The sequence below is a fragment of the Lynx rufus genome, unplaced genomic scaffold, assembly GCF_022079265.1.
Source record: "Lynx rufus isolate CCGP_SWC_20201006 ecotype Redwood Valley unplaced genomic scaffold, mLynRuf1.p SCAF_17, whole genome shotgun sequence".
Classification (NCBI taxonomy): Eukaryota; Metazoa; Chordata; class Mammalia; order Carnivora; family Felidae; genus Lynx; species Lynx rufus.
Window position 1 is genome coordinate 16601209 of NW_025814831.1, and position 23424 is coordinate 16624632.

The 23424-nt window shown below is 46.5% G+C and overlaps 1 protein-coding gene across 4 annotated transcripts in view; it reads right to left on the reverse strand.

The window, feature by feature from the left end:
- Nucleotides 1-3253: 3253 nt before the first annotated feature.
- GPR65 (G protein-coupled receptor 65) overlaps nt 3254-23424 on the reverse strand; it is a 146266-nt gene continuing 126095 nt past the window's right edge. For 2 of the 4 annotated variants that reach the window (XM_047080261.1, XM_047080267.1), the window contains one exon: nt 20876-22410. Coding sequence is in view for 3 of the 4 variants with exons in the window: in XM_047080267.1 (XP_046936223.1) it covers nt 22410 (1 nt within the window). In the remaining variant the exon portion in view is untranslated. The other 2 variants (XM_047080263.1, XM_047080264.1) reach the window with 2 other exon arrangements.

Genomic DNA, 23424 nt, shown 5'->3' on the forward strand with positions numbered 1-23424 from the left:
GACGCTTATGCAGGTGTGGGCGTTGGCTCTTACTGGGGGAGTCCTTCAAGCCTGCAAAATGTGTTTTCATTGGTGGATAACTGGGACTTTCTTATTCCAACAAGTTAAAACCTTCCTGATTAAACTATATATCGATCCACCCTGTATTACTTGTCACCTTCTTTATAGTAATGTGTTAAAAATTCTAGACCCTACGGACAAATCTGGCGAAGAGGCTTCCCTGTCATTTATCCAGTGGTTTCCGTGGGCCAGGCACTAGATTTAGGCACTTTATGGGCGTTAAATGCTTGCTGAAACCTCACAGGAACACTGTACTAGAAGTGGTTATAAACCCACTATACAGATGAGGACACGGGAGCTCAGGGAAGCTAAGTAATTTACCCAATGGCACACAGCAAGAAGGTGGTAGAGCTGGCATTCAAAGGCTGTCTGACCAAAGTCTGCTTTTGACTTTGCTATAGCGTCCATGTTATGCATTCTTGTGTGTGTGTGTGTGTGTGTGTGTGTGTGTGCATGTGTGTCTTTCTAGTTTCATGGACACGGCATACAGAGGTGGGGAGAAGATCTCCGTTACCAAGAGGGCACAAGGTCTTTGCGGAAACATGACCTCGCGGGTTACCCTTGCAGTTACGTAAACATTATTTTGGTTTGGGTTTTGGGAAGGCTGTATGCGCCACACTTTCTGTATTGTTAAAACTGCCCTTTGAAAGCACTCTTTTGCACTTTACTTGCTTAGTTTGCAGGAACTCCGTATACAGCAGGAATAAAACAATTCAAAGCACTAAACTAAGCTGCACATTCTACCAAATGGAACAGGTGTTGGTGTGTGCTTCCCCAAACGAGTCAAATCACAGTAAATACAGAGGGATCCAAAACAGCCCTTGGCTGAGAGTGGGAAAATCTCCAATATAACCTGTTCCCTGAGTACAGGGGGGGACAAAGCCCCAAGGAATATAATCAAAGAAGAGCCCTCCCTCTGTGGAGATTGATCCATTAAATATGCAGTGTTGGACAAACTATAACATACTCTCCAAAGGAGATGCTGAGAGGGAATAAGAGCTTGGACTCTGCTTAGTGTGTACAAGCTAAGATCTGGGGGGAGGCTAGTTGTGAAGCTGTTTGAATGTCACCCTTGTAAGATGGGGCCAAATAGCATGTAGCAAGACTGCTACAAATTCTAAACACACGTCAGCACAGCCCTGCCCTTCCAGCCTGCGCCCCACCCCCTGCCCACATAAACCTGGAATAAATGCCTCAATTTTGCACACGGGAAGAACACATGTTCCGTATCTTCAGTGGGTGGTGACTTTTGCTTTACCTGGTAACTGGGTACCAATTTCTTCTTCCCTAACAGATCTGGAGGTTTACTGTTGACAGCTGAGGGATGGTTTGGAGACTAGAGCTCCATACCAACTCCTCACCCAATAGCAAACTCTAAGAACTTAGTGCTTTTGGGGTAGGGCCCTAATGTGTGTGTAGGTAGGGGTATTCCTGGCCTACAGGTGGGGTGACTGGGACTCTTGGTCTGTGCTCCCCTGTCCCAGCCTGTGATGGTGGGCAACTGAGTCCTTGTGCATCCAACTTTGTTACCTCATCAGCACATCGAGGGAACTGAACACACAAAATCATCGAGGTCCCTTTTAGTTCTGCAGCATTCTGACCAAGCATCCCCTGGTCCACGAGTTTGTTAAATTTATTAAGAACCATATTAGCTGGGTTTGTAAATACCGACTAATGGACCCCTTCATCTTAGGCTAAGAGAAGAGCTTAGTCTCCTGCCCTTTGGGATTTGTTTTCTGGGTAATTGATGGAGACCAGATGTATTTGGGAGCCTGGTGTCCAAATTAGAATCATGCCCTGTGTAGGCTCACTCTATCCTCCCTTACAGCAGGCTGTCACCCGGAGGGCTCAGGCGATGCGGACATTTTTTGCATGGCGTTAAGATTATTTAAAGAATTTTAAGCTGTTGCTATTTGCAGTCAAATGTAGTAAAAGTTCCCTTTGATTTGATTACTTCATGAATTCATATACTATACACAGGTCTCTCTCTCTCTCTCTCTCTCTCTCACACACACACACACACACACACACACACTGGAAATGGCTGCCTTGGGTTCTATGGGGGACCGTTCCATGTTGAAAGTCCTAATTGCACTAGACATTAGCAAACCACCTCCTTCCTCCCTCTGAGAGGAGGACTTCCTGGCTGAGTCAATGCCGCTCATCTATTTGTGTGCTTGGTTTTGGGGATTAGTGAGAATGTAGCCAGAATTTGGGTGAGGCAGATTTATACTCATTGGATTGGGTAAGAATGGAGACCATCCAATGTATACCATGGTTTCTGAACCATAGGAAAGGCATAAGAAAATAAAACAAACGTGCAGAGACTCTCTAAAAAAATGAGGAAGAAACCAGTATTGCATTTCTTGTCTTTGCTTTCCATATCCCGCTGATGTTTCAAGTGGAGGTTATTTCTGTGATGATGCACCTATGTGCAAAGACGGTGGCTGTGTCAGCAGAGAGAACTTTCATCAGTATAGTTAGTGTAAGAGCTAGTTAGCAATGGTCTTAAAAAATAAAAATGGGGACTCTCTGAAACAAAGGTGACTTTAATTTGGCATTGTCGATGCTGTATTCTGCATATGGAAACTTTGGGATAGCATGTTGAGGACATGGCTTATAAACAAAGCCCTGCACTCTGTCTTTGCGCGATAAACCACCTGTGTTTTTCTTCACCAACTTGCCCGCAGTCCATGTAAACTTCAGTCCTCCTGTGGCAGTCCCTAGGTCACATGACATCAGCGCAGTGGCATTGAGGAGAAATAAGAAGCGTCTCTGATTTTACTGAAAGTGATTATCATTTTCACAGGTGCCTAAAATTTGAAATCTACCTTCTGTTCTTGGTTCTTAAGTGAAAAATCTCTCATAGTTCCCTGTGCATTAAAAAAAAGAGCCCTTGAGAGGACTCTGCTCCATCAAAACAGCAGACCTGTGCTGCGGAGGGCAACTGGAAAACCTCTCCTTTGCCATCAGGGTGCCGAGCTTGAAGGGGGAAGGTGCAGTGGTACCTAGAAGCGATATGCAAACTAACCCACATACCAGCCTCCAGCCTCTCCCGTCCCAGACTCACAGGCAAGGGACCCAGTGATGATGAAAACCCTTGTGTGGAGGTGTTTTACCTATTTCTCTCTCTGTAGGATTTCATGGTGCTTTAAAAAAAAAAAAAAGGCATTTTACTGAAAATGCGGGGTGGGGGGAGGAGGGAATTTCGTAATGTTCTTAGGAAAAGTACAAAAGCAAATTTGCTTGTAACATTTCAATAAGCTGTGCTGCTATTGTCTTTATTTGATGATGATGTAATTTTTTTTCCAATGATGCAGAAAATTGCAACAAAGACCTTCTGGAAGATCCAATCCAATGTCTCTCCTGTTTTCCTTTCTCTTGTGGGGCCAAGCATGGTTCACAGCGGCTGGGTCGGGAGCTATACTCAGGTCTTTTAGGGAATGGCTTCTTGCCTGGCCGAGCACCCGCTTACCTGCATGCATCAGGCCAGAGCCTATGGAAGGAAACCCACTGTCTTGCTGGAGGAGGAGACCACAGTTTGACGCAGAAGATAAGCTCCTCAGGGCAGGAATTAGGTCTTTCATTTCCAGCGCTGAGCACTGTGCCTGATACAAACAGAGACACTCAAAATTATTGGTGAAGTGATTTTAATGCCTTTATTGATAGCGCATTTGCATCCTTCAAGGCAGATTTAATTTTTTCATGACTTAGAAGTCTTTTGGAGCCAAGACTCCTGAAATAAGCAATTTATACCACTCCTAAAGTATCATCTTGGTCAAAACCCCGTTTACCTACAAAGTAATGAATTGGGTCTGTATTTTACAACGAACTCTAAAATTTACCGTGATGGTTGTTGAAATAACTAGACTCTAAAATGACTACTCTGAAGGATAGCTCTCATTTAGATGTATGCTGATGGAATATTTGTTTTAAGACCAATGTCATTACTACAGATACAGTTTTAATGTCTATGAATTTAGGAAATAAGGGATTATGCTTTGTGGGGATGTCAAACATATGGCAAATGGGTCACCACCCCTGACTCCTGTGCCCAAGGCAGCTCTCTTTATCACAGAGTTACTTCCCTATCAACCCAGATACATTCTCAGAATCCACTTTAAGACTATAGCCAAGGTTAGTAGTTTTCAAAATATGGTCCAGTGACCCTCGTAGGTCCTCAAGATTCTTTCATGGGATCATGAGGTCAGAACTGTTTCCAGAACAATACTAAGACATTACTCTCCATTTTAACACATTCCTTCAGGAGGGCATGCATTTAGAACTGAGTAGCATTAGTCACTCAGAGGACAGAGGCAAGGCAGTGTGATGACTTTTGTTGACGGTTAAAGAGTTTTCCAAAATTCTTGTAAATGGACATATGTTTCTTAGAAAACCCCAAAGTATCCAGATATAATTGGAAAGGGCTTCCTGCTGTGCCTCATAGGAATGGATCTTAGAAACAGCCACAAAACAATATTTCTCTGGTCCTGCGCAGCTGCTTTGTGGGGATCCGACCCCTCAAATTCCTCTCCAGTTAGCCCTAAGAACCCTAGAGGCATCTCACGGTTACTCGATTTCTTGGCCACCATGCTGTAGTCAGTTTTCTAGAAATCTCTCTGCCCCTCTGGGACCGGAATTGATGGCCTTCCAATGATCCCCTTGTCCACCTTCCCTGTATCCAGAGCTCATGAAGGGACATCTTTTTCGCTCATTGTTTCCATGGGCCTGGCACAGTGCACAGAACGTGGTTGGATTTTATCCAAAAAAAAAAGACATTTTTTTGGTTGAATAGCAAACCCCAAACCATGGGTGTTGAGTAAAGGGCCTCTGTGGAGAGTAGGAACAGATGAAGAGAGCCCAAATCTGGGGTGAACTTAAGAGGAGCCTGGATGGATTCAAAAGCACAGGGTAGCTGTCCAGACAAATGGGAAATATCTTGGAAGATTTCTGGATACAGAACACTGACTCCAATGACAACTTTTACCTGGTCACGTCTATGACCTTACATCAATCACAGGCACCAGAGTGGTATAAACAACCTTAACACAAAACTACTGTGGTTTTAAAATGCTAGGGTACACCTGGCTGTGTGAATTTGAGGTGGCACACAGCTCAACATCCATCCTGCCTTTGTGGGAAATATTTCAAAATTTTAATGACTTGTTCTTAGAAATAAATTGAAAAAGGGGCTCCTGGGTGGCTCAGTCAGTTAAGCGTCCGACTTCGGCTCAGGTCATGATCTCACGGTTTGTGAGTTCGAGCCCCGCGTCGGGCTCTGTGCTGACAGCTCGGAGCCTGGAGCCTGCTTTGGATTCTGTGTCTCCCTTTCTCTCTGCCCCTTACCTGCTCATGCTCTGTCTCGCTCTGTTTCTCAATAATAAATGTTAAAAAAATTTAAAAAAGAAAAAAATTTAAAAATATAAGAATCTAAAACTAAAAAATGTATATATACAAAATGTCACACAATCTATTTGAAAGAGTCGTATTTACTAAATGAATTTTAAAGGTCATTAATTATTACTTGGAATCATTTAAGATAAATAAGGATTTTTTCCTCACTTGGAACATGACAATATTAGAATATTTTCCAATATAGTAAACTACGCTATCTACAAACTGCCTACAACAATGGTTCTTCTGCGTTATTTGCAAATACCTGAGGCAAAGAACAACTGTAAGACTTTGTAAGATATAAACTTGTTTTGAAAAGAAGAGCCTTAGAGAACTCTACCATTCTGGAACCAACACTATTAGTTACAAATGTAAGAAACAGAAAATACACATAACACTAACGTAATTGATGGATGTACATTTTAATATTTTATGTAGAACATTAACCTATGCCTCAAAAGAACATTGTTCTGATTCCATAAAAAGAAGAGAAGTAGGGGCGCCTAGGTGACTCCGTCGGTTAAGCGTCGACTTCGGCTCAGGTCATGATCTCACTGTTCGTGGGTTCAAGCCCCGCATCGGACTCTGTGTTGACAGCTCGAAGCCTGGAGCCCTCTCTCTCTGCCCCTCCCCTGCTCACATTCTGTCTCTCTCTCAAAAATAAACATTAAAAAATTAAAAAAAAAAAAGAAAGAATAGCCTGTTCCATTATTTCCAAAAATGAATAGAAGCCTGAAACAATTTCTCCACCGAATGATTGTTGAGGGGAATAAAAAGAGAGACATAGGTAACAGTGATGGTAGCTAGTTAAGACTGCACCATCCATCCATCCATCCAACCAACCATTTAACCTACTCTGTATGAGATCCTGGGACAGTGGCAAGGGATGGCAAGGTTCCTGCCCACAAGAATGTCACATGTGCAGTGAGGCAGCCCTGTGCAATGTGCTCTGGGATGCTAAAATCCTGCCCTTCGGTTGGAGGAAGAATAAAAATAGGGTGGTATGTGATTCTGTTCAAAAGCACAAGGAGTTCTCACAAGGGGGCTAGGAATTCAGAAGGCATGAGGATCAGTGAGCACCATGGCAATCAAATCGGGCTTTCTGTAAGAGGCACATCTTAAAGAAGGTGTAGTAGGACCAGTTAGGGAGCAGGAGTGTGTGAGTGGCTCCAAAGCATACTTCTGGGTAATAATATTTAAGATTGACCCGTCTGTCTGAGGATACCACAGATAAATCCTCGCTTGGGATTACTTTGTTGTAAGACTTTCTGTTAAGGGGCGGGGGGGGGGATGCTTTAAAATGACTCAAGAAATCACAATGTTAAGCCAAAATTAAAAGATGAACAGAAGATTAGCTCTATTAGTCACCAATTACAACAGGAATTATAACTCCTTCTGATAGCCACGTGTGACTCAATCCCATGCAGTATATGAGTTCCTCTTCCTTCTCTGTGTTTTCCCTCCTTGCCTTTTGTCAAGCAGATCCTAGGTTCTGGCTTCATTTCCTCCAGGGAGGAATATAATGGCAAGAATATTCCTGCTGCTTTGATTCAAAAGCCAGGTCCACAGGAGGATTTCAGGTGACAGGAAGCAGAGGAGATTGGAGCACACGGATGGGAAAGTATCTTCCCTGAGTAAGAGGAGACTCCCTTAGGTTGGGGATGTTATGCCCAGAATTCGTGATCCCCAAAGACCACTAGGGAGCCGAGTCCGATGCAAAAGCAAAAGAGCCTTTATTCGAGCTAGCTCGAGCTCAATCCTCTACCTGCACCAACGCAGCGATGAGATACCAGGGAGAGAGAGCGAGTTTCAAAAGCACAAAGGTTTTATTGGGGTCTAGGGGCAGTTGGTGAGGTAATGGCTGTGGCCTCAGCCGATTGGCTGGGGATGGGTCGTGGCCTCGGCCGATTGGCTGGGGAAGGGTCGTGGCCTCGGCCGATTGGCTGGGGAAGGGTCGGAGTCCTGTTATGCAGGTCGCTGGGCATGTTTTGATCAGGAGGTTTGAAGGGGTGAGCGAGAGGTTACTCAAGGGGAGGAGACGTGGTCTAGGTGAAGGACACAGAACAAGATGGAGTCGGCCGGCGTAGGCCCGCCCTTTCAGGGACAGACTCTGGGGTCTCCCCAGAGGGGGCCTGCATGCAGCCTCCTGGAGAGAAAGGACAGACAGCATGATGAGCCTCAGTAGAGGAGCCCTTGGGCAGCCCCGACAGAAGGCCAGGGGCCCTGGGGGAAGGCGCTGGGACCCAGGATCCTAGCCCAAACCAGCAACCACAGTAGGACTTCCCACATTCCCAGTAGGGTGGGTCTTGAAAGGGAAATTTACAGAAAATAAAGAGCGTCACTGTTTCTTGCAGACCTGAACTGTTTTTCTGTCCTAAATGATTCTTCTTGGTTTGAACCTGCACCGTCTTATTTCTTAGGCAGGAACAGATCAAGTTTTCTCCCTGATTTGTGGATGATCCCTGTTCTAGAAATACTGCGCATCTGGACTGGACAGTCTCTTTTTTTTTTTTTTTTTAATTTTTTTTTTCAACGTTTATTTATTTTTGGGACAGAGAGAGACAGAGCATGAACGGGGGAGGGGCAGAGAGAGAGGGAGACACAGAATCGGAAACAGGCTCCAGGCTCTGAGCCATCAGCCCAGAGCCTGACGCGGGGCTCGAACTCACGGACCGCGAGATCGTGACCTGGCTGAAGTCGGACGCTTAACCGACTGCGCCACCCAGGCGCCCCTGGACAGTCTCTTTTTGAGGAAGGGGTGGGGAGGTAGCTTCTTGTAACTAGAGACCAGGAATGCCTTCGGCTGATCTCCTACTTGTTATTTCCTTCCAGCCTCAGCAGTAGCAAGGTGGGGCCCAGCAGAGTTTGCCTCCTCCCTTGGGCAGAGAGGACGGTGGTTGGTGGCAGAAGTGAGGGGCTCCTGTGGGGAGAGAGATCCAATTAGCCACAGGACTGGACTGCACATGCACCCAGGCCTGGCTACCCCCTGGACGTCCAGAAGCACATTCTATGCCCGCTTCTTGGGCTCTCTCCCTTTACTAGCTCAGCACTGTGGGATCTGGGGTCCAGGATCAATTTCTGGCCAAGGTGAAGAAGGACTCATCCTGGAAAATAGGCATATGTGCATGGCTGGGAGGGGCCCGCCTCCCCCTTCCCTCTCTCTTGCCCCCTCCAGTCCTCTTAGGAGCTCCTAGAAGAAAGATGAGCTGACTCCTAGAAGCTGACTGCATATTAGGAGTGGGGCTGGATGATTATCTTGCACAAAAGTGTTCTGCTCTCTCGAGTTCTTTTTCCTTTCGTCAGTCTGCCCTCTGTGCATCCCCACCCTCCACCCCAATTCAAGCAAGAGAAGGATGTGACTGGAAAGGAAGCAGAAATAGCCTAATATTTCCCTGGCCTTTAATTTTCCCAAAAGTCTGAATCCTTAGTGATGCTGAAAGAACAATGAGAACTGGTAAAGGAGAAAAGGTAGGGGATACAGGCAAAAGTGTCTACCAGAAGCTAAAAGGCAAAATAATCTCTCCAGAGAAGATGGCTGCCTAGCCGGCAGGTGGGGCCACAGGGTCTGCTTCCCTGTGGGGGGGGGCGGGGAGGGGAGTGGGCGCTAAAATCCCCCAAGGGCAATATATCATGTGTTCTGGTGTGGGGTGGGGCAGATGAGCCAAAACCATTGGGCAATGAGTATAGAAGATAAGGGGAGGGGCCCCACATAGATAACCTGACTTGTGTGAGGCACAGAGGCCCGTCAGAAAGCTAAAGCTAGCCTCAGATTTGGGGAGGGCTGGCCCCGAGCAGGCTAGAGGTTTCAGAAAGATGATCCAGCAACCGTCGAAAACAAGAAGAGGTGGGCTGAGGTCATAGAAAGTACTGGAAGGGATCTGAATTGAAGGGACTAGGGAGAGCCTTCCAGGAGGAAGTAGGCGCCTTGCATGGAGATGCGGGCAGGCTCCAGGAGACCTATTTCTCCTCCCTGGCTCTCTGAGGCTGCCCCTGTGCCTGCTCCACAAGAGGAAGAAGAGGTTGCTGGGACAGAGGAAGAGGTCTCTCAAGACCGGCTCTTCCCAGGGCCCAGCCAACTAAGACAACACAATGCATCCATCGATGGCTGAAAATGAGTGTAGAGGGTCGCTTGACTCACCGGGGATCAGGCCACACACTGAAAACGCCACACGCTGAAAAGGCTGAGCTTCAACTAGGTGCATCTCAAGGCAGCGTGAGGGAGGAGGGGGCCAGCTGCACTAAACTATTTGCCAAGCTCTAGCCATAGGCCAGGTTCTGGACCTCTGCACAAACAGCTCCCATCTGTACAAGGGGAGGTGAACATTACTGAAGGTACAGAGCTGGTCTTCTGTCTCATGTTCCTTCCTGGGGGGAAGTTTATTTCAGAGAATCAGCAGATAAAGGGAGCCAGAAAGTGTACAATGTGAATCTCTGTTCAACAAAAACAATGTTCAGTGCTTAACAGTGGTGGGGGTCTCCCCCATTTCTGTATCTTTAAGCTAAGGCTTCTGGGCCTTTCTGGCAAGACCCAGAAGATGTCCCAAAGACCATTAGAACAAAGCAAGAGGTGGCCTTTTACATAAGAAGATTAAAAAAAAAAAAGAGGTTAGAATTTTTTGGGTTAAAATACATCAGGTCTACCATATACGAAGACCGTAACTATGCGCCAGGCACATGCACCTATAATTAATGATTCTATTGCTAATTAGTTAAATAATTATGTACTCAATATTTAACAGTAAATATTTCTATTCCTCTTACCCTATGCTGTTATCTGTACAGAAGAACATAATTGATTCAGAGGGAAAATTCTACACCAGTATTTGACAAGTCCTTGTCTTCAGAGAGTATGTTTCCCCCTTTCAAATTTATTTTCCCCCTATTTGTTTTAACTCTCAAAGAAACTGAAGAGCCTTTCAACAGTAACTGGCTTTTCAGACACATCCAGAAGGTTAAGCTGGAGAGTCTCCCTTGTTTACCACAACAAAGGTGCAAATCACGTTGGCTAAGTGGGTGCCTGAGGGGCCAGACAACTTGAGGGATGCCCTTAAGGTCACACCCACTGCCAGCACCAGCCAGAGGGTCAAAAGGCAGGGACAGAAAATAAACATGTGCTCAGCTCCAGATCCCACATTCCTCTCACTGGCGCTTCTCTGCCCTGAAGCTTCTAATCCCAACATGAAAACCACACCAGAGTAGAGGGGGGAGGGGCTCCAGCAGATGCCGCTGCTTTGTCCTCAATGGCACCAGGTAGGCCCGCAAAACTCCCCTCTCTCCAGAGTCACTTGGATGAGTTTCTTAAGGCAGGATACCAACTCCCAGAGGTAGGGGACTCTTCCTCCCCTTCCGTTACAAAGGAGCAACCATCTGCCATTAAGGCCCCCTCCAAAGCCCCCCTTATCCTGTGGTCTCAGCGAAAGCACTGGTTTTGGCCAGACTCAAGCAACAGCGATGCCTTGTAATGACTGTACCTGAATGTCAACAGCACTCCCCAGCCCCCAGCCCCATCCAGCTCAGGTGAGAAGATAAGTCGGAGCTCTGGTTACAGGCTGTCAGTAACATCAGTAGGAAAAGTCAGAAAGTTCTCTGCTTATCAGAAAACATGTCAGGCTGTCCAGGGGCAAGTGTGCCATGGAAAAGACAAGGTAGTGGCTTCACCTTCCTCTTTTTCTGTCTCCCTCTTTTGTTCCCCGAGTCCCATCCTGTTTGAAGCAGCCAAGGACAGTGGTCTGTTGGAGGGACTCGGGTGGGCTTAATTGTTACAGGGACATGTGGAATCCTTCCCCTAGGCCACACCTGCCGTCCTCATCCTGGATGGTTTCTCTTCACCAGATGTGGCTCCCGGAGAGAGAAAATGGAGGTGACTGGCCATTCCTCCCCGTCTCCCTCCTGCCCCGTTCTCCTGACTCCCACAGTCGGTCCAAGGTCCGTGATTTGCCTCCAGTGTGCCAGGTAAGTGGCCTTCGGCAAGAATTTCCTCCTGCAGTTTGGGAGGGTTTGGCTGCAGGTGATGCTTTTGCATCTATGCACATCCCATGTTTCACATGGGCCCTTTGAAGTCATGTATGATTCCATTCAAAAGTGCATCTTGCATTTAGACATCATTTCACATCAGAAGAGCCCACTTCCCTCTGGCTTTAGGAGGCCAAGAGGGCTGGTATTGGGGGAACCTTCAGTTGGGGGGGATACGACTAGCATTTGTGTGCTTTGGAGTTCAGTTTCTGAGCTCTGCAAAAGCATACAGTTTTGTTTGTTGAAAAGCTGCATCCCATTGGCCACATGGGGTCTGGGAGGGTGGGTGGTGGTGGTATGATGCCGAGAAATGGGCAAGAGAGGGGATGGGACTCCAGACTCAAGTAGAGCCTGCACCCTTCTTCAGGCGAGGCTGTGACAAGCAGGGACGTGGCCTCGGACTGCCCTGCGGTACACAGAAGCTGCACCCCCCTCCTCGACCTCACCAGGGCTGCACTGCATGCCCAGCAGCCTCGTATCCCGGGTCCTTGTGCGCCAGGCAAACCGTCCGGGCCAGGCATAGACAGTGGGGACAAGAAGCGGTTTGCCTCTTCCTGTCTTCTGCTTTCTCTGCCGCCGAGCAGCCAGTTTCTGTCTGCTCTGCTCGCCCGCCGGGAGGCTCCACGCAGAGCCGGCATCTGGAGGGCAGCTGCTGCCGCCAGCCCCACCTGCTAGGATGTCTTCCTGCATCCAGACTGTCGCCCCCTTCACTCCCAAACTCTTCCCTAGGAGGCATCTTAGTCCAGTTGTTCTGAATGCAGCAAAACTCCTCAGGGAGACCCTCCCTTGAAAGGGAGGGCCTATGCCAGCCGACTCCATCTTGTTCTGTGTCCTCCACCTTGAGTGACTATGTCCCCGACATGACCCCTTTTCCGGGAAAATCGCAGAAATCTCAGACCGCGCCTCCTCCCCTTGAGTAACTTCCCGCTCACCCCTTCAAACTTCCTGATCAAAACATGCCCAGCGACCTGCATAACAGGACTCCGACCCTTCCCCAGCCAATCGGCCGAGGCCACGACCCTTCTCCAGCCAATCGGCTGAGGCCACAGCCATTACCTCACCAACTGCCCCTAGACCCCAATAAAACCTTTGTGCTTTTGAAACTCGCTCTCTCTCCCTGGTATCCTCACCTCTGCGTCGGTGCAGGTAGGGGATTGAGCTCGAGCTAGCTCGAATAAAGGCTCTTTTGCTTTTGCATCGGACTCGGCTCCCTAGTGGTCTTTGGGGATCACAAATTCTGGGCATAACACCCTCACACGGGCGGTGGTTGGGGGGGGGTGTAGCCAAGGGTGAGAATTGCATCAAGAGCCACGGGCAGTATTTCTCAGGCTCTGCCTGCAGCTGCCCTCCCCTCGAGTCCCTGGAGTTCCTCTCAGACCATCTTGAGTCTCTGAGAGTGACTCTCTCATGCAGTGCTCATCATTTCCCTCTTGAGCTGCTGGGCTGTGTGAGTGCTCTGGGCTGCTGCCGACAATCGGACTGGCAGGCAGGCCATGGAAGATGCCAGAAGGTCCCGGGCTACTGGCGCTTCACTGTGCACATCCAAGAGAAGGTCCTGGGTGGTGCTTGTGCCAAAGGCACTGAAAACATCGCCATCAAGCCTGCTGCAGTCCACACTGCCTTGAGTAACTAGTGGGTATATACTGGCAGGGCCCGGGGGGTGCATACGTTCATTCTTTTACGTTATGGTGACTATCCTTCTCTGGTCAGTTTTCACTTCCTTTTCAGAGGCTGGACCTTGCAAGAACATGGGGGAGGATGATGCCCACCCTCCTCTAGGACTCGGAGAAGGGGTGTGCAGAGCAAACGTCTTCCCATTGCTCCTACTGGGAGGGCAGGGGAAGGAACGAAACAGTGCGCCGAAGCACAGCCCTAGTCAGAGATTCCTGCGGTTTCCCCCAACCACACTCAGAGCTGGAGAGCTGCCCGTGGAGGGGTAGAGACTGTGGAAGGCACTTATTCCAACCTTCTGCACAGGGCCCAGATCCTCTTCACAGTAATCCTGAGAGATAGCCTTCCAGCTGCCACCTGCGCATCTCCAGCGTGAGTGGGGAGGGGTCCAGAATGCGGCCCAACATGCCTGTTGTGGCACCCACACTTGGGTGTCAGGCCCTCCCCGATTTACTTGAAACAGACATTGCTGTCTCCCAACACGCTTGAGTTCCTAGGAATAGATTGCAGGGACAGCCGCATGCCTCCCAACGTCCCCAGCTAACTCAGGCCATCTCTGGGAGTTGACACTTTCTTCTCGTAGCGCTATTTATTGCCAGGCTTCCAGCACACAGGAGCTGGCATGCCATTAAAGTGACAAAGGGGAATAAGAAACAGGTGAGGGTCCTAGGAGAAAAAGGCACAGAATATGCACCTACTAAGAGGCCGGAGGGAGGGATTAACAAACAAGAGTGGCTTCAAACTTTGTTTTCCATCTTCTTTTCCATCTGGGGTTCAAGTGTGGAGAGAAGAGGATCATTCACTCATCCCTTCACCCAACATTTATTGAATGCCTACTGTGTGCGGGGCAAAGGCGGGGATCCGGTGATGGATCTGCCCAGGGGACCTCACCATCTTGTCAAGGGTGAAATCCATGACGTCGATAAATGTCATAGATAGATAGAATGTGATCAGTGCAATGACAGAGGTGTGCCCCTGGAAAGGGGTCCCAGCTGCCACGTAGTGGAGGAGACGAGCAGGCAGGGGTCCAGGCAGGCAGGCTTCAGGAAGAGGCCAAGTAGCAGTTGGCCTGGGGAGGGGCATAGGTGAGGGTTCTAAACAGAGCAGAATTGTCAGCAAAAGCGCAGAGATGTACAGGTTGGGACGAGCCATGTGGGTGCTGTTATAATGGAGAGACTGGGGCGCCTGGGTGGCTCAGTCCGCTAAGCATCAACTTCGGCTCAGGACATGATCTCAGAGTTTGTGGGTTTGAGCCCTGCGACAGGCTCTGTGCTGACAGCTCAGAGCCCAGAGCCTGCTTTGGATTCTGTGTCTCCCTCTCTCTCTGCCTCTGCTTGTGCTTTATCTCTCTGTCAAAAATAAATAAACATATATATATATATATATATTTTTTTTTTAAAAGAATGGAGAGACCAAGATGGCGGTGTGGAGGGAGGCAGGCTGTGACGGCCTCAAATACCACGTGGAGGACCTTGGACTTTATCCTCCAGGCTGTGGGAGAGTACTGAGGGTCTGTGAGGAAGGGGTAGGCCTCAGAGGAGGGTTCAATGACCACTTTGTCAAGGAACATGAACCCACATGAGGGAATAGCGCAGTGGACCTATAGAATGCATCCAATGCTTTCAGGTAGGAAAAGCAAGGGTTCACACATCTGCCCATCTGGTTAAAGGGACTTCTTCACTTTGGTAGGAAATAGCAGCGAGACCCAACCCAGGTTATTTAGAACTTTGATTCAGTGTCTTCTTTCTCAGAAACGAATTCAACACCATTTTGTTTTTGTTTTTATTTTTTTTTGTTTTGTTGTTTTTGCTTTTTTTTTTTGTTTTGTTTTGTTTTGTTTCAGCTGTGGACTTGAGACTGGAGCTGCTGTCCCTTTCAGTTATTTGATCTGTATCTGCATATATTCCCTGCCCCCCCACCCCGTCCTTCACTTCCTTCCTCCCTCCTGATGAAGATTTTTGGGGTGATAGTGGGGTTCGTGGGGTCCAGAGCCAACGGCAGAGAATTCTTGAAGACGTCTTTGGTGCAAAAAGGTGATTTTATTGAAGTCACAGGGACAGGACCCGTGGACAGAAGAGCTGTCCTGGGACCCTGAGGAGAGACTGGTTATATACCATGGAGATGGGGGAGGGAAAGTCCGGGGAAGTTTCTAGTGAGACTTTCATATGCTAAAGAAGACTCCGGAGGCTACCTGAGGCCTAGCTATTGTCAAGCTATAGTTGTTTTTCCCTCTTGCGAAACATTAGCATTAAGACAGCAGGGAGTTTCTGGAGAAAGGTTTTACTCTGCCTGCCTCAAGTATTTGTCAATGGGCTGTGTGCAAGTTATAAGGAAATTTAATTCTATCTGCCTTTTCCTTCTTGCCTTTGTTCCCCACGTCACTATGAGGGGATGATGGAAACTTGGGTCCTGCAGGTCGAGGATCTCTATCAGTTAACCCTTTGTTTTCCCCCTTTCCTTTGTTTCTGGGCAGCCGGAAGTGCCTGAGGAACAGCACACATATCCCACCGGGTTGGGGGCGGAGGGCGGGGGGGGGGGGGGGGTGTTTGTGGCCTGTCAGCTTGCCTTATCCTTCCTTCACTTCTACCTTGCCACTTTCCTTTCTTCCTGCCTCCCTCTCTCCATTCTTCCCTGTTTCCCTTCCCACTTCCCCCTTCCCTCCCTCTCCCCACCCCCACTTCCTTTCCTTTCACATTAACTACGCATTAGTAATTCTTCCTACTATGGCCTGTGTGCCTTCTAGTAAAGGGCTGTGCCTTTTCCTGAAGTTTCCTGAAATCATTCATCCTTAGATGAGGCCAGCTAGGCTGAACTCCTTTGTTGGTAAAAACAGAAGAGAGTAAAGAATGGAAATAAGCCTCAAGCTGGGAATTAGCCCTCCTCCTCATAGAATTAGGTTATGGAGGGCCCCAATATGGGGGAAATGCGGATCAGAGTTTTGTGGTATAAGCCATCAATCAAATAGGTAATCAAGAGGCAGACTCTCAATCTTGGCTCTTCTCTCAACACAGTGTCTACTGCCATCAATTAACAGGTTGGTCTTTCTTGGAGACAACATTGGTTTGGTTAGCAATACAGGGACCTGCCCCACCCCGCCCCCCCACACCCACCCTCCCCCACCCCCCCCACCCCGTCCCCCACTGCCCGGCTGCCATGCTGGAACAGTGAGGCTGCTCCCCAAGGTCCAACTTTCCCTTCTACTTCTGTCCTCAACTTGCAATTTTACATCTGTCTGTTTGCCAGGCCCAAGAATGGGGTCGTCATAGGGATTTGCCAGCCACAACAGATCTTAAAAAGCAGAGTCTCATTATGTCAGAGCTAGAAAGGGCCTTAGAGATGAGCTTCGCATTCATTCAGGATATTTTTAGGGAACACCTGTTTGCCAGGCTTTGCTCTAACTTCTGGCCCTGGCACTCAGGGGAATAAAGAATAGGGCACACTGTTCTCTGGATTTCCCTTTTTGTCTTGGCCACTAGAGACATTCTGAACCTCTTCTCCATTGAACTGAGCCCACTGAATTTTTCAGAAATTCCACTAAATTTTCGGGTCTTTCAGTTATCTACTTGAGACAGGTCTTCTGCTCATTTAAAATTATTTCATTTGTGTCTGTATGTAGGTTTTCCAATTGTCTTATTCTCCTTCCCTCTGTCCTTCCATTCCTTCCTTCCTTCCTTCCTTCCTTCCTTCCTTCCTTCCTTCTTACCTTCCCTCCGTCCCCTACTATTCATTGCCTACTATGTGCCAGGCTTGGCTGGGGCACTGAGATAAATTAAGTGGCTTATAATCAAGTAGGAGATAAATAAAAAAAGAGGAGTGACTATGGAAAAAGAGTCAGGTGTTCATTGGAATGTGAAAGCAAAGTCTAAAGCCCCTCCCCCACAAGACTCCTCCCCCCAGATTGCAGTGGCACTTTGACTTCATGAAAGTTCCATTCAGTTAAACTGTCCTTTGGCCTGTCAAAGCCTCTCAACACTTGCATCCCTTCAGAGACACAGCACTGGCTTCTCTCCGTGTGTGTCTGAAGGCACTTTAAAACCTGAGGTTAAGATCTATTTTCTCCAATGTTCATCATTTCCCCCCTTCTCCATGTAGTTTTTATGAGGCTTGCTCCACTCTTCAGTATGAATTTCACATTGACTTGGGGTCAGAAGTTTTCTAGGGGAACAGAAAAGGAACAGAAAGGGAACAGGTAGCCCTTTCTGTAATACAAGCGTGAGGAGAAAGTTACTTTGAGGAATTGGCACAAAGGTGGATTTCCCAGCCAATTTGTGGCTGAACAGGGCCTGGAGGGATCCAAATCTTGAGGTCTAGTTACATGCATCTATTAGGCAAAAAAACAGTAGGACATCAATCTAGTGTTCTTTAGGTAAATATTTTTTTGATCCACTTCTGTACTGCAGAGGTGTTTACTGAATAGCTAACTGAGGCTAAATTTAGAAGTCAGCTTTTAGTAGTTGGACTAACCTCATGCTTTTGATGTGATTGGTCAGAATCATTTTCAAGAGAGTACTGCTATCCTTAGTTTTCAACAGCCCCAAAAGAAGGTCACCTTGGAGAAGTGGTTTTCAATGGTCATTCCCTCAGAGACCATGCTCTCAGCCCAACCTCAAACCATGCACATACCTCATATACCCACAAAGCGTCTCTGACCTGTCCAATGTAGCTCTTGCTGGTTTTCACAATCCATTTCCAAAGCTAAGCAAAACAAAGAGATCACTCTCTTGGCTGGTAGGAAATAGTAGTACTACGTTTAGAGAAAAAGCCAAGGAAATAAATATATGGATTTCTTACTCCATCTTCCCCTACTACTCCCACAAGAACTCAATCAAATTCTAGAAATTGTTAAAATTTTAAAAAGTCAACGATGAGGTGAAAGGTAGTGACCAAGATTAAGCCTTAAGAAAATACATCCAAGAGCCCAGAAAGTATCTGTTGTGAGTGCTGAATGCCCAGAGTGCCAAGACCCAAAGCAAGAGTGGAGGGTCCAAAATGCCCTCATTGCCATAAGTGGTGGGGGAGGGAAGGTGAGGGAAGAGGAAAGACAGTCAAAAGTCACCAAACAGGGGCACAAAGAATCTCCCTATTTAGATTTCCCTCAATATTCAATAAAGTAATAAAAAGTCACAAATGAGATTTAACACGTACCTTAAAAGACCCCCACAAACAGCAGTGGGAAGGGAAATACTATGAATCCACATGACTATTAGGTTTTATGGAGAACAGGAGATTGGGTGATGGGAAGGCATTGGGCAATATTCTACCAAGCTTCTGAGTTAGATTTTGTGACATTTTTTTCCTAATCATATTCATAATCAGAAGTTGGTCAGATCTCTCCTTTTCCCTTCTCTCCACCTTGCCATTTCTCTTCTCTACTTGCATTTATTTCTCTCATGACTTAGGGACAAGGTCTTTGGAGTGAGCTGGTTTGGGCTTCAGTCTTGACTTTGGCACTTACTAGCTTTGTGACCTTAGGCAAATTAATCTTGTTTGGCATGTATTTCCTCTTCTGGAAAACAGGAATGATAATCCTTGTCTCACAAGATTACTGTGAGCTTAAATGGAGCTATTATATGCAAATCCTTCATACTTGTTGGCACCTGTAGGCACTCAATAAATATAGGTTTTTTTTCCTAGAAGAATGGCTTATTTCCAAAGCTAAGCCCTGTACTTGTGCCCTCAACAATCCTGTTCTTTCCTGATTTTCCCGTTCTTTCCTCCTCTCTTACATCTTCAACCTTCCTAACTTCTTGAGACTTAGTGGTTCCCTCCTTGTGACTTGGAAGTTGTGGGAAAGGATCAGTCAGGCAATGAAATACCTGTGCATTCTTTAGAAAACTTGGATCCAGAGATGGCTAGAAAAGGATTGGTTGCTCTGGGTCCATTTGTCCATCCATGAGATAAGGCCATGAGAATGGGTAAGAGCCTTCTACCCAAGCATGAGGAGCAAGAAGACTAGAACCTCAAGTCACACCAAAGGAAGAAGCAAAACCAGCAGGAGTTAGTAAAGTAGGGGTAGGGGGAGAGACGCAGAAACCAGAGCTAGGGCTAGAACAGGGTGGGAGATTTTTGAGAAAGAAGTAGTAAATAAAGCATTCGCGTAAGGTCTGAAAAGTGTCCACTGAGCCTGGGCTTGTCATTTAGGAGGTGACCTGTAACCTTTGCCAGAACATTTTCAGTGGTAGAGGAGAGAGGGGCTTGGTTGCAGTGAGCTAAAAGGAGCAGTTAAAGGGGTAAGCAGAGGCGATTTCTTTGGCAAACTTGGTGGAGAAGATGAAGCAGTTGCATGGGAAGGTGGAAGACCAGTGGGAACTTTGCTTTTTCCACAAGTGTGGATAGCAGCACTGGGCACAGTTTAAAGCTGTACAGAGGGTACCTGTTCAGAGAGTTTGAGAATACCAGGAGAGAGAGAGCTCTGGGGAGAGGCAGGGTCTCGGGTCAGAAAGAGGGGAGAGAGGCTGGATGTGGAGAGCTTTGGTGGTGGGCTAGCCTCAAACATGAGGATAGATTACATTCCTTGAAGGAAATGGAGTGAGGGTGGATGCGGATTTGGATACATTCATAGGTGCAGGGGATCTTGCTGACCCTTTTGAGGGCTTTACTTTCCTTCTCTGAAGTAGGAAGACAGAATGCCTGCTGAGGGCAGGAAGCTGGGGATGTGATGGGGATTTGGTAAAAGTGATGAGGGTTTGGAATAGCTGTGGTGGGATATGAAAAGGTTGCCTGGGACACTGAGATCCCAAGAGAAGCTGCAGATCCTGGATGGTGACTTTCTCAAGCAGTGCTCAACAGCACAGGGGTAGGAAGCAAAGAGGGGGAGAATGTTTGGACTGGTCCAAGGTTGGATACAGGACAGTGGTGGGGCTGGAAGATAAGAAGGGGCTAGGGCATTGAGGATGTCAGGAGGTGTTGGGAAGGATTCACTGTGAATCTCACTATGAGTCTTTCCAGAATAGGAAGAGAAGCCACCGAGAGAGGTGTGGCTGGGAGGGAAGAAGAGGAGTACAGGGTCAATGAGACTGAAGAGCTGGTATAGGCCAGGGAAGAATTAAGAGTTGGATGGACAGTGGGAGATGGCGGCCAGAACTTGGGATTTAACGTTTCAAACATTTCAAACATTTTAGGGGTTGGCAAGGCCCACACAGAGGGTCTGGCTGTTGGAGGGATAGAGTTCAGGCTTTTCCAGCATACCTTTATTAAGCTTGCTTATTGTTCAAGCCAGTACCATAACCACACTTGTCTGCACCTTAATGGAGAAATCCACTTGTCCAAGAAATCTTTGGTAGTGGGGGGCAAGGGCGTTCAAAACACTTTCCTTTCCCCCTTGCATTTAGGGATTCTGAGTATGAGTCCCTTTGTCTTTCTCTCTTCTCTTCCTTTTATAACACTGAGTAACTTTTAAAAAAGGTCACCCTGACAATTACAGGAAGTTTACAGACTTTTCATATGTGAGGATATTTTCCTTTATCTTAATTCTTAGGTTCTTGTCCAGCTGGACAGGTCCAAGATTTTGCTTCTGGCTATGGTTGTCTGGGACAACAGAAAGAATATCCTTCAAGGGCAAGCACAATCTTTCACGTAGGTGACAGAAGTTGGCTTCTTACCTGTCATAGAGTTGTTGTTGTGTGGTTTGATCCCCATCCTGTCACTGGGACTGTGATTCGTTGCTGGATTCTCAGGTTCTGCACTTTTTTCAGGGAATCTGCTGTTTCCTGTAAGCAGTCACTGCAGAGGAAGTATATGTTTTTGCTAAAATTTCCCCTTTTGGCCGTTTGCTCTTTCCCCAAAGCTTGCAAATTGAGAAGGCAGAGGAATTGTAAATGAGTTCTGAATTTGGGCCAAGTGGAATCCAAATCCAGACACCATGGAGCTTCTGTGATTCTTCCATAAATAACTTTCCCTTTCTGGCATGGTAGAATGTTCCCTCAACTGGAAGGACAAGTCATGTGGGCCTCAGTGTCCACTGTGGTCTGAGAGTGTGGTGTATGATCTCTTGTAACCTTGATGAGCTATGGTGTAGGGGTATCTGAGCATACCTGTATACTTTTATCCATTTTATTTAAGTAGATATTACAAAGGAATGGGCATCTTTGATAGGTTCAAGAGTAGGTGCAAATACTTCATTAGAAAGGAAGTAAATGTATCCTCCCTAGGCATCCTTAATTCATGTATGTCCTGTAATCATATAACACTAGAAATTAGGAACAAAAGAGTCTTGTTACTGTGACCTGTTGAATGAATCTGCCCTGTGGTTTATAATTGCATTTTTAGTGTTGAATGCAGAGAGAGTCTAGTTACTGATTTCCTAATGCCTTCAGCAGGCATTAATCAACTACAGAGGCATTGGCAATATAATCTTCTTTTCTCCTCCTGAAAACCCTTCCTCTTTTTCCCAACATTTTGGATTCCAAGAGAAAGTAGTTTGAAAAAATCAATGGCTCTGTTTTAGTTTTGTTCTGGTTCTGTTTCTGGAGTGGTTTTGGTACCTGTTTTTCTTTTGGTTTCAATATGGTGAGAATATGGAATCTAATTTTTTTTTTTTTTTAGCCCTTTTAGCTTCTGGAAGGACCTGGGATATGCCCTCTACTATATGTCACTTCCTGTCTCTCTTGTGCTCTCTTCCCTTTTCCTTCCACATTTTGCTGAATATTCCGGGCATGAAAGTACTGGAATTCCTTCATAATATACCCTGGTCAGGGGTGAGCTCTTTACCACCACGTTAAATTTTGCTTACGTTGGACCACCATCAGGCAAAATTGATTTTAGTGAGTTTTTTCAATCAATAGGACCCAGAAGATGCCAAGGCCAGAACGGTCAAGGTTCTTGCTATCCAAAATATAGACCATGGTCCGGTCACGTCGGGGACATTGTGTAGGAGTTCCTTAGAAATCCCAAATCCTAACCCCAGCCCAGACCTAAGAATATGCATTTTATGAATATATACTCAGGTGATTCATACACATGTTAAAGCACAGAAAGTGCTGACTGAGATGGCATGTTAGAAACCCATTGGCCCAGATAGCATTTTTTTTCTTTCACCCTGTCTGATTCATGACTGCCAGAGTTAGTCTGCTTCAGAGGCTGTTGGTCTTTGGTTTTTGTTTTGTTTTTTAGTTCAGAGAGGGAGAGAAATGGGGACCATTGGAAATCTGTTGAAGGACAACAGAAAGCCCTCTTGGAGGTACTGGAATTATGGGAATTTGTCCCATCTGCTTGGTGTCCCAGTCTGCCATCTTGCTGCCAATCTCTTGTGAAGTGCTTGGATGTCACTCCATTCTGAGAAAAGAAAAACATGTAGGTAGAAAAAATATATGACAGCTCTGGCTTCCATCCTAAGATTTATAGATGCCAAATGCAGCCCAAGAATGGTAATTACCAATGGGTTTTCAGGATATGAAGGAGAAACCTGTTTTGATAACTCTTATTAATTACATATTAGCACATTCATTTTGGACAGCAGTGTCGGGAAACTATTAAGAGAAATAACATTAGTGTGTTTTGTGGCATTCTGGCTATAGGCAGGACATTATCTGTCTGTGGTCTCCTCCTGAGGCTTGGGTAAGTGATGACCTGGGATGGAACTAGAACAGTCTTTCAGCAAGAAGCCTTTCTCTTCTGTACTGCACTGTAATGTGGTGAGATGCACTGATTGTGACGCTTATGATTCAGAAGGTGAGGACACGGTGATCCATCTCTTAAATGAAACCCACATCACTTTGGTGGCCATAAACTCAGATAGTCCTTGTTAGTGACTAAGTGTTTGGGGGTATATGAACACATACAAAAACCTAGGATTGAATATTTTGAATGATCATTTGTCATCCTTTTGAAACATCCATGTTCATTTCATGGGCATCCATCACTCCCCTCTCCACTCCAGGTTGATGAGTTGAATTACATGCAAATATACCTGGATTCTTTGTCTCTCAGAGACATGTTCCCTCAAATGCCCACACTGGCAGTAATGGGGGACTGGTAACAGGTTTAAATCAATGAGGGACTTCTTTTATCTCTCTCTATTGTCAAATTGCTTACAAAGAGAAGGGCAAAAGACTGAGGAATCTCCACAAATCAAAATTATAATCCTCAGGTCTTATCACACATACTTACGCAATTTCAAGAAAGAACAGTTCTTTATTAGTTTAAAAACACATGCTCAATATTAAATTTGAGTAGTATCAGGGGGAAGAAAAGTAACAAAACACCTGCAGTCATGTCTGTGCAAAAATAATATATTTTAGTTTCTATTTAGCTTCTCCCTCTCCCAGATTTATCTACAAATACATATAA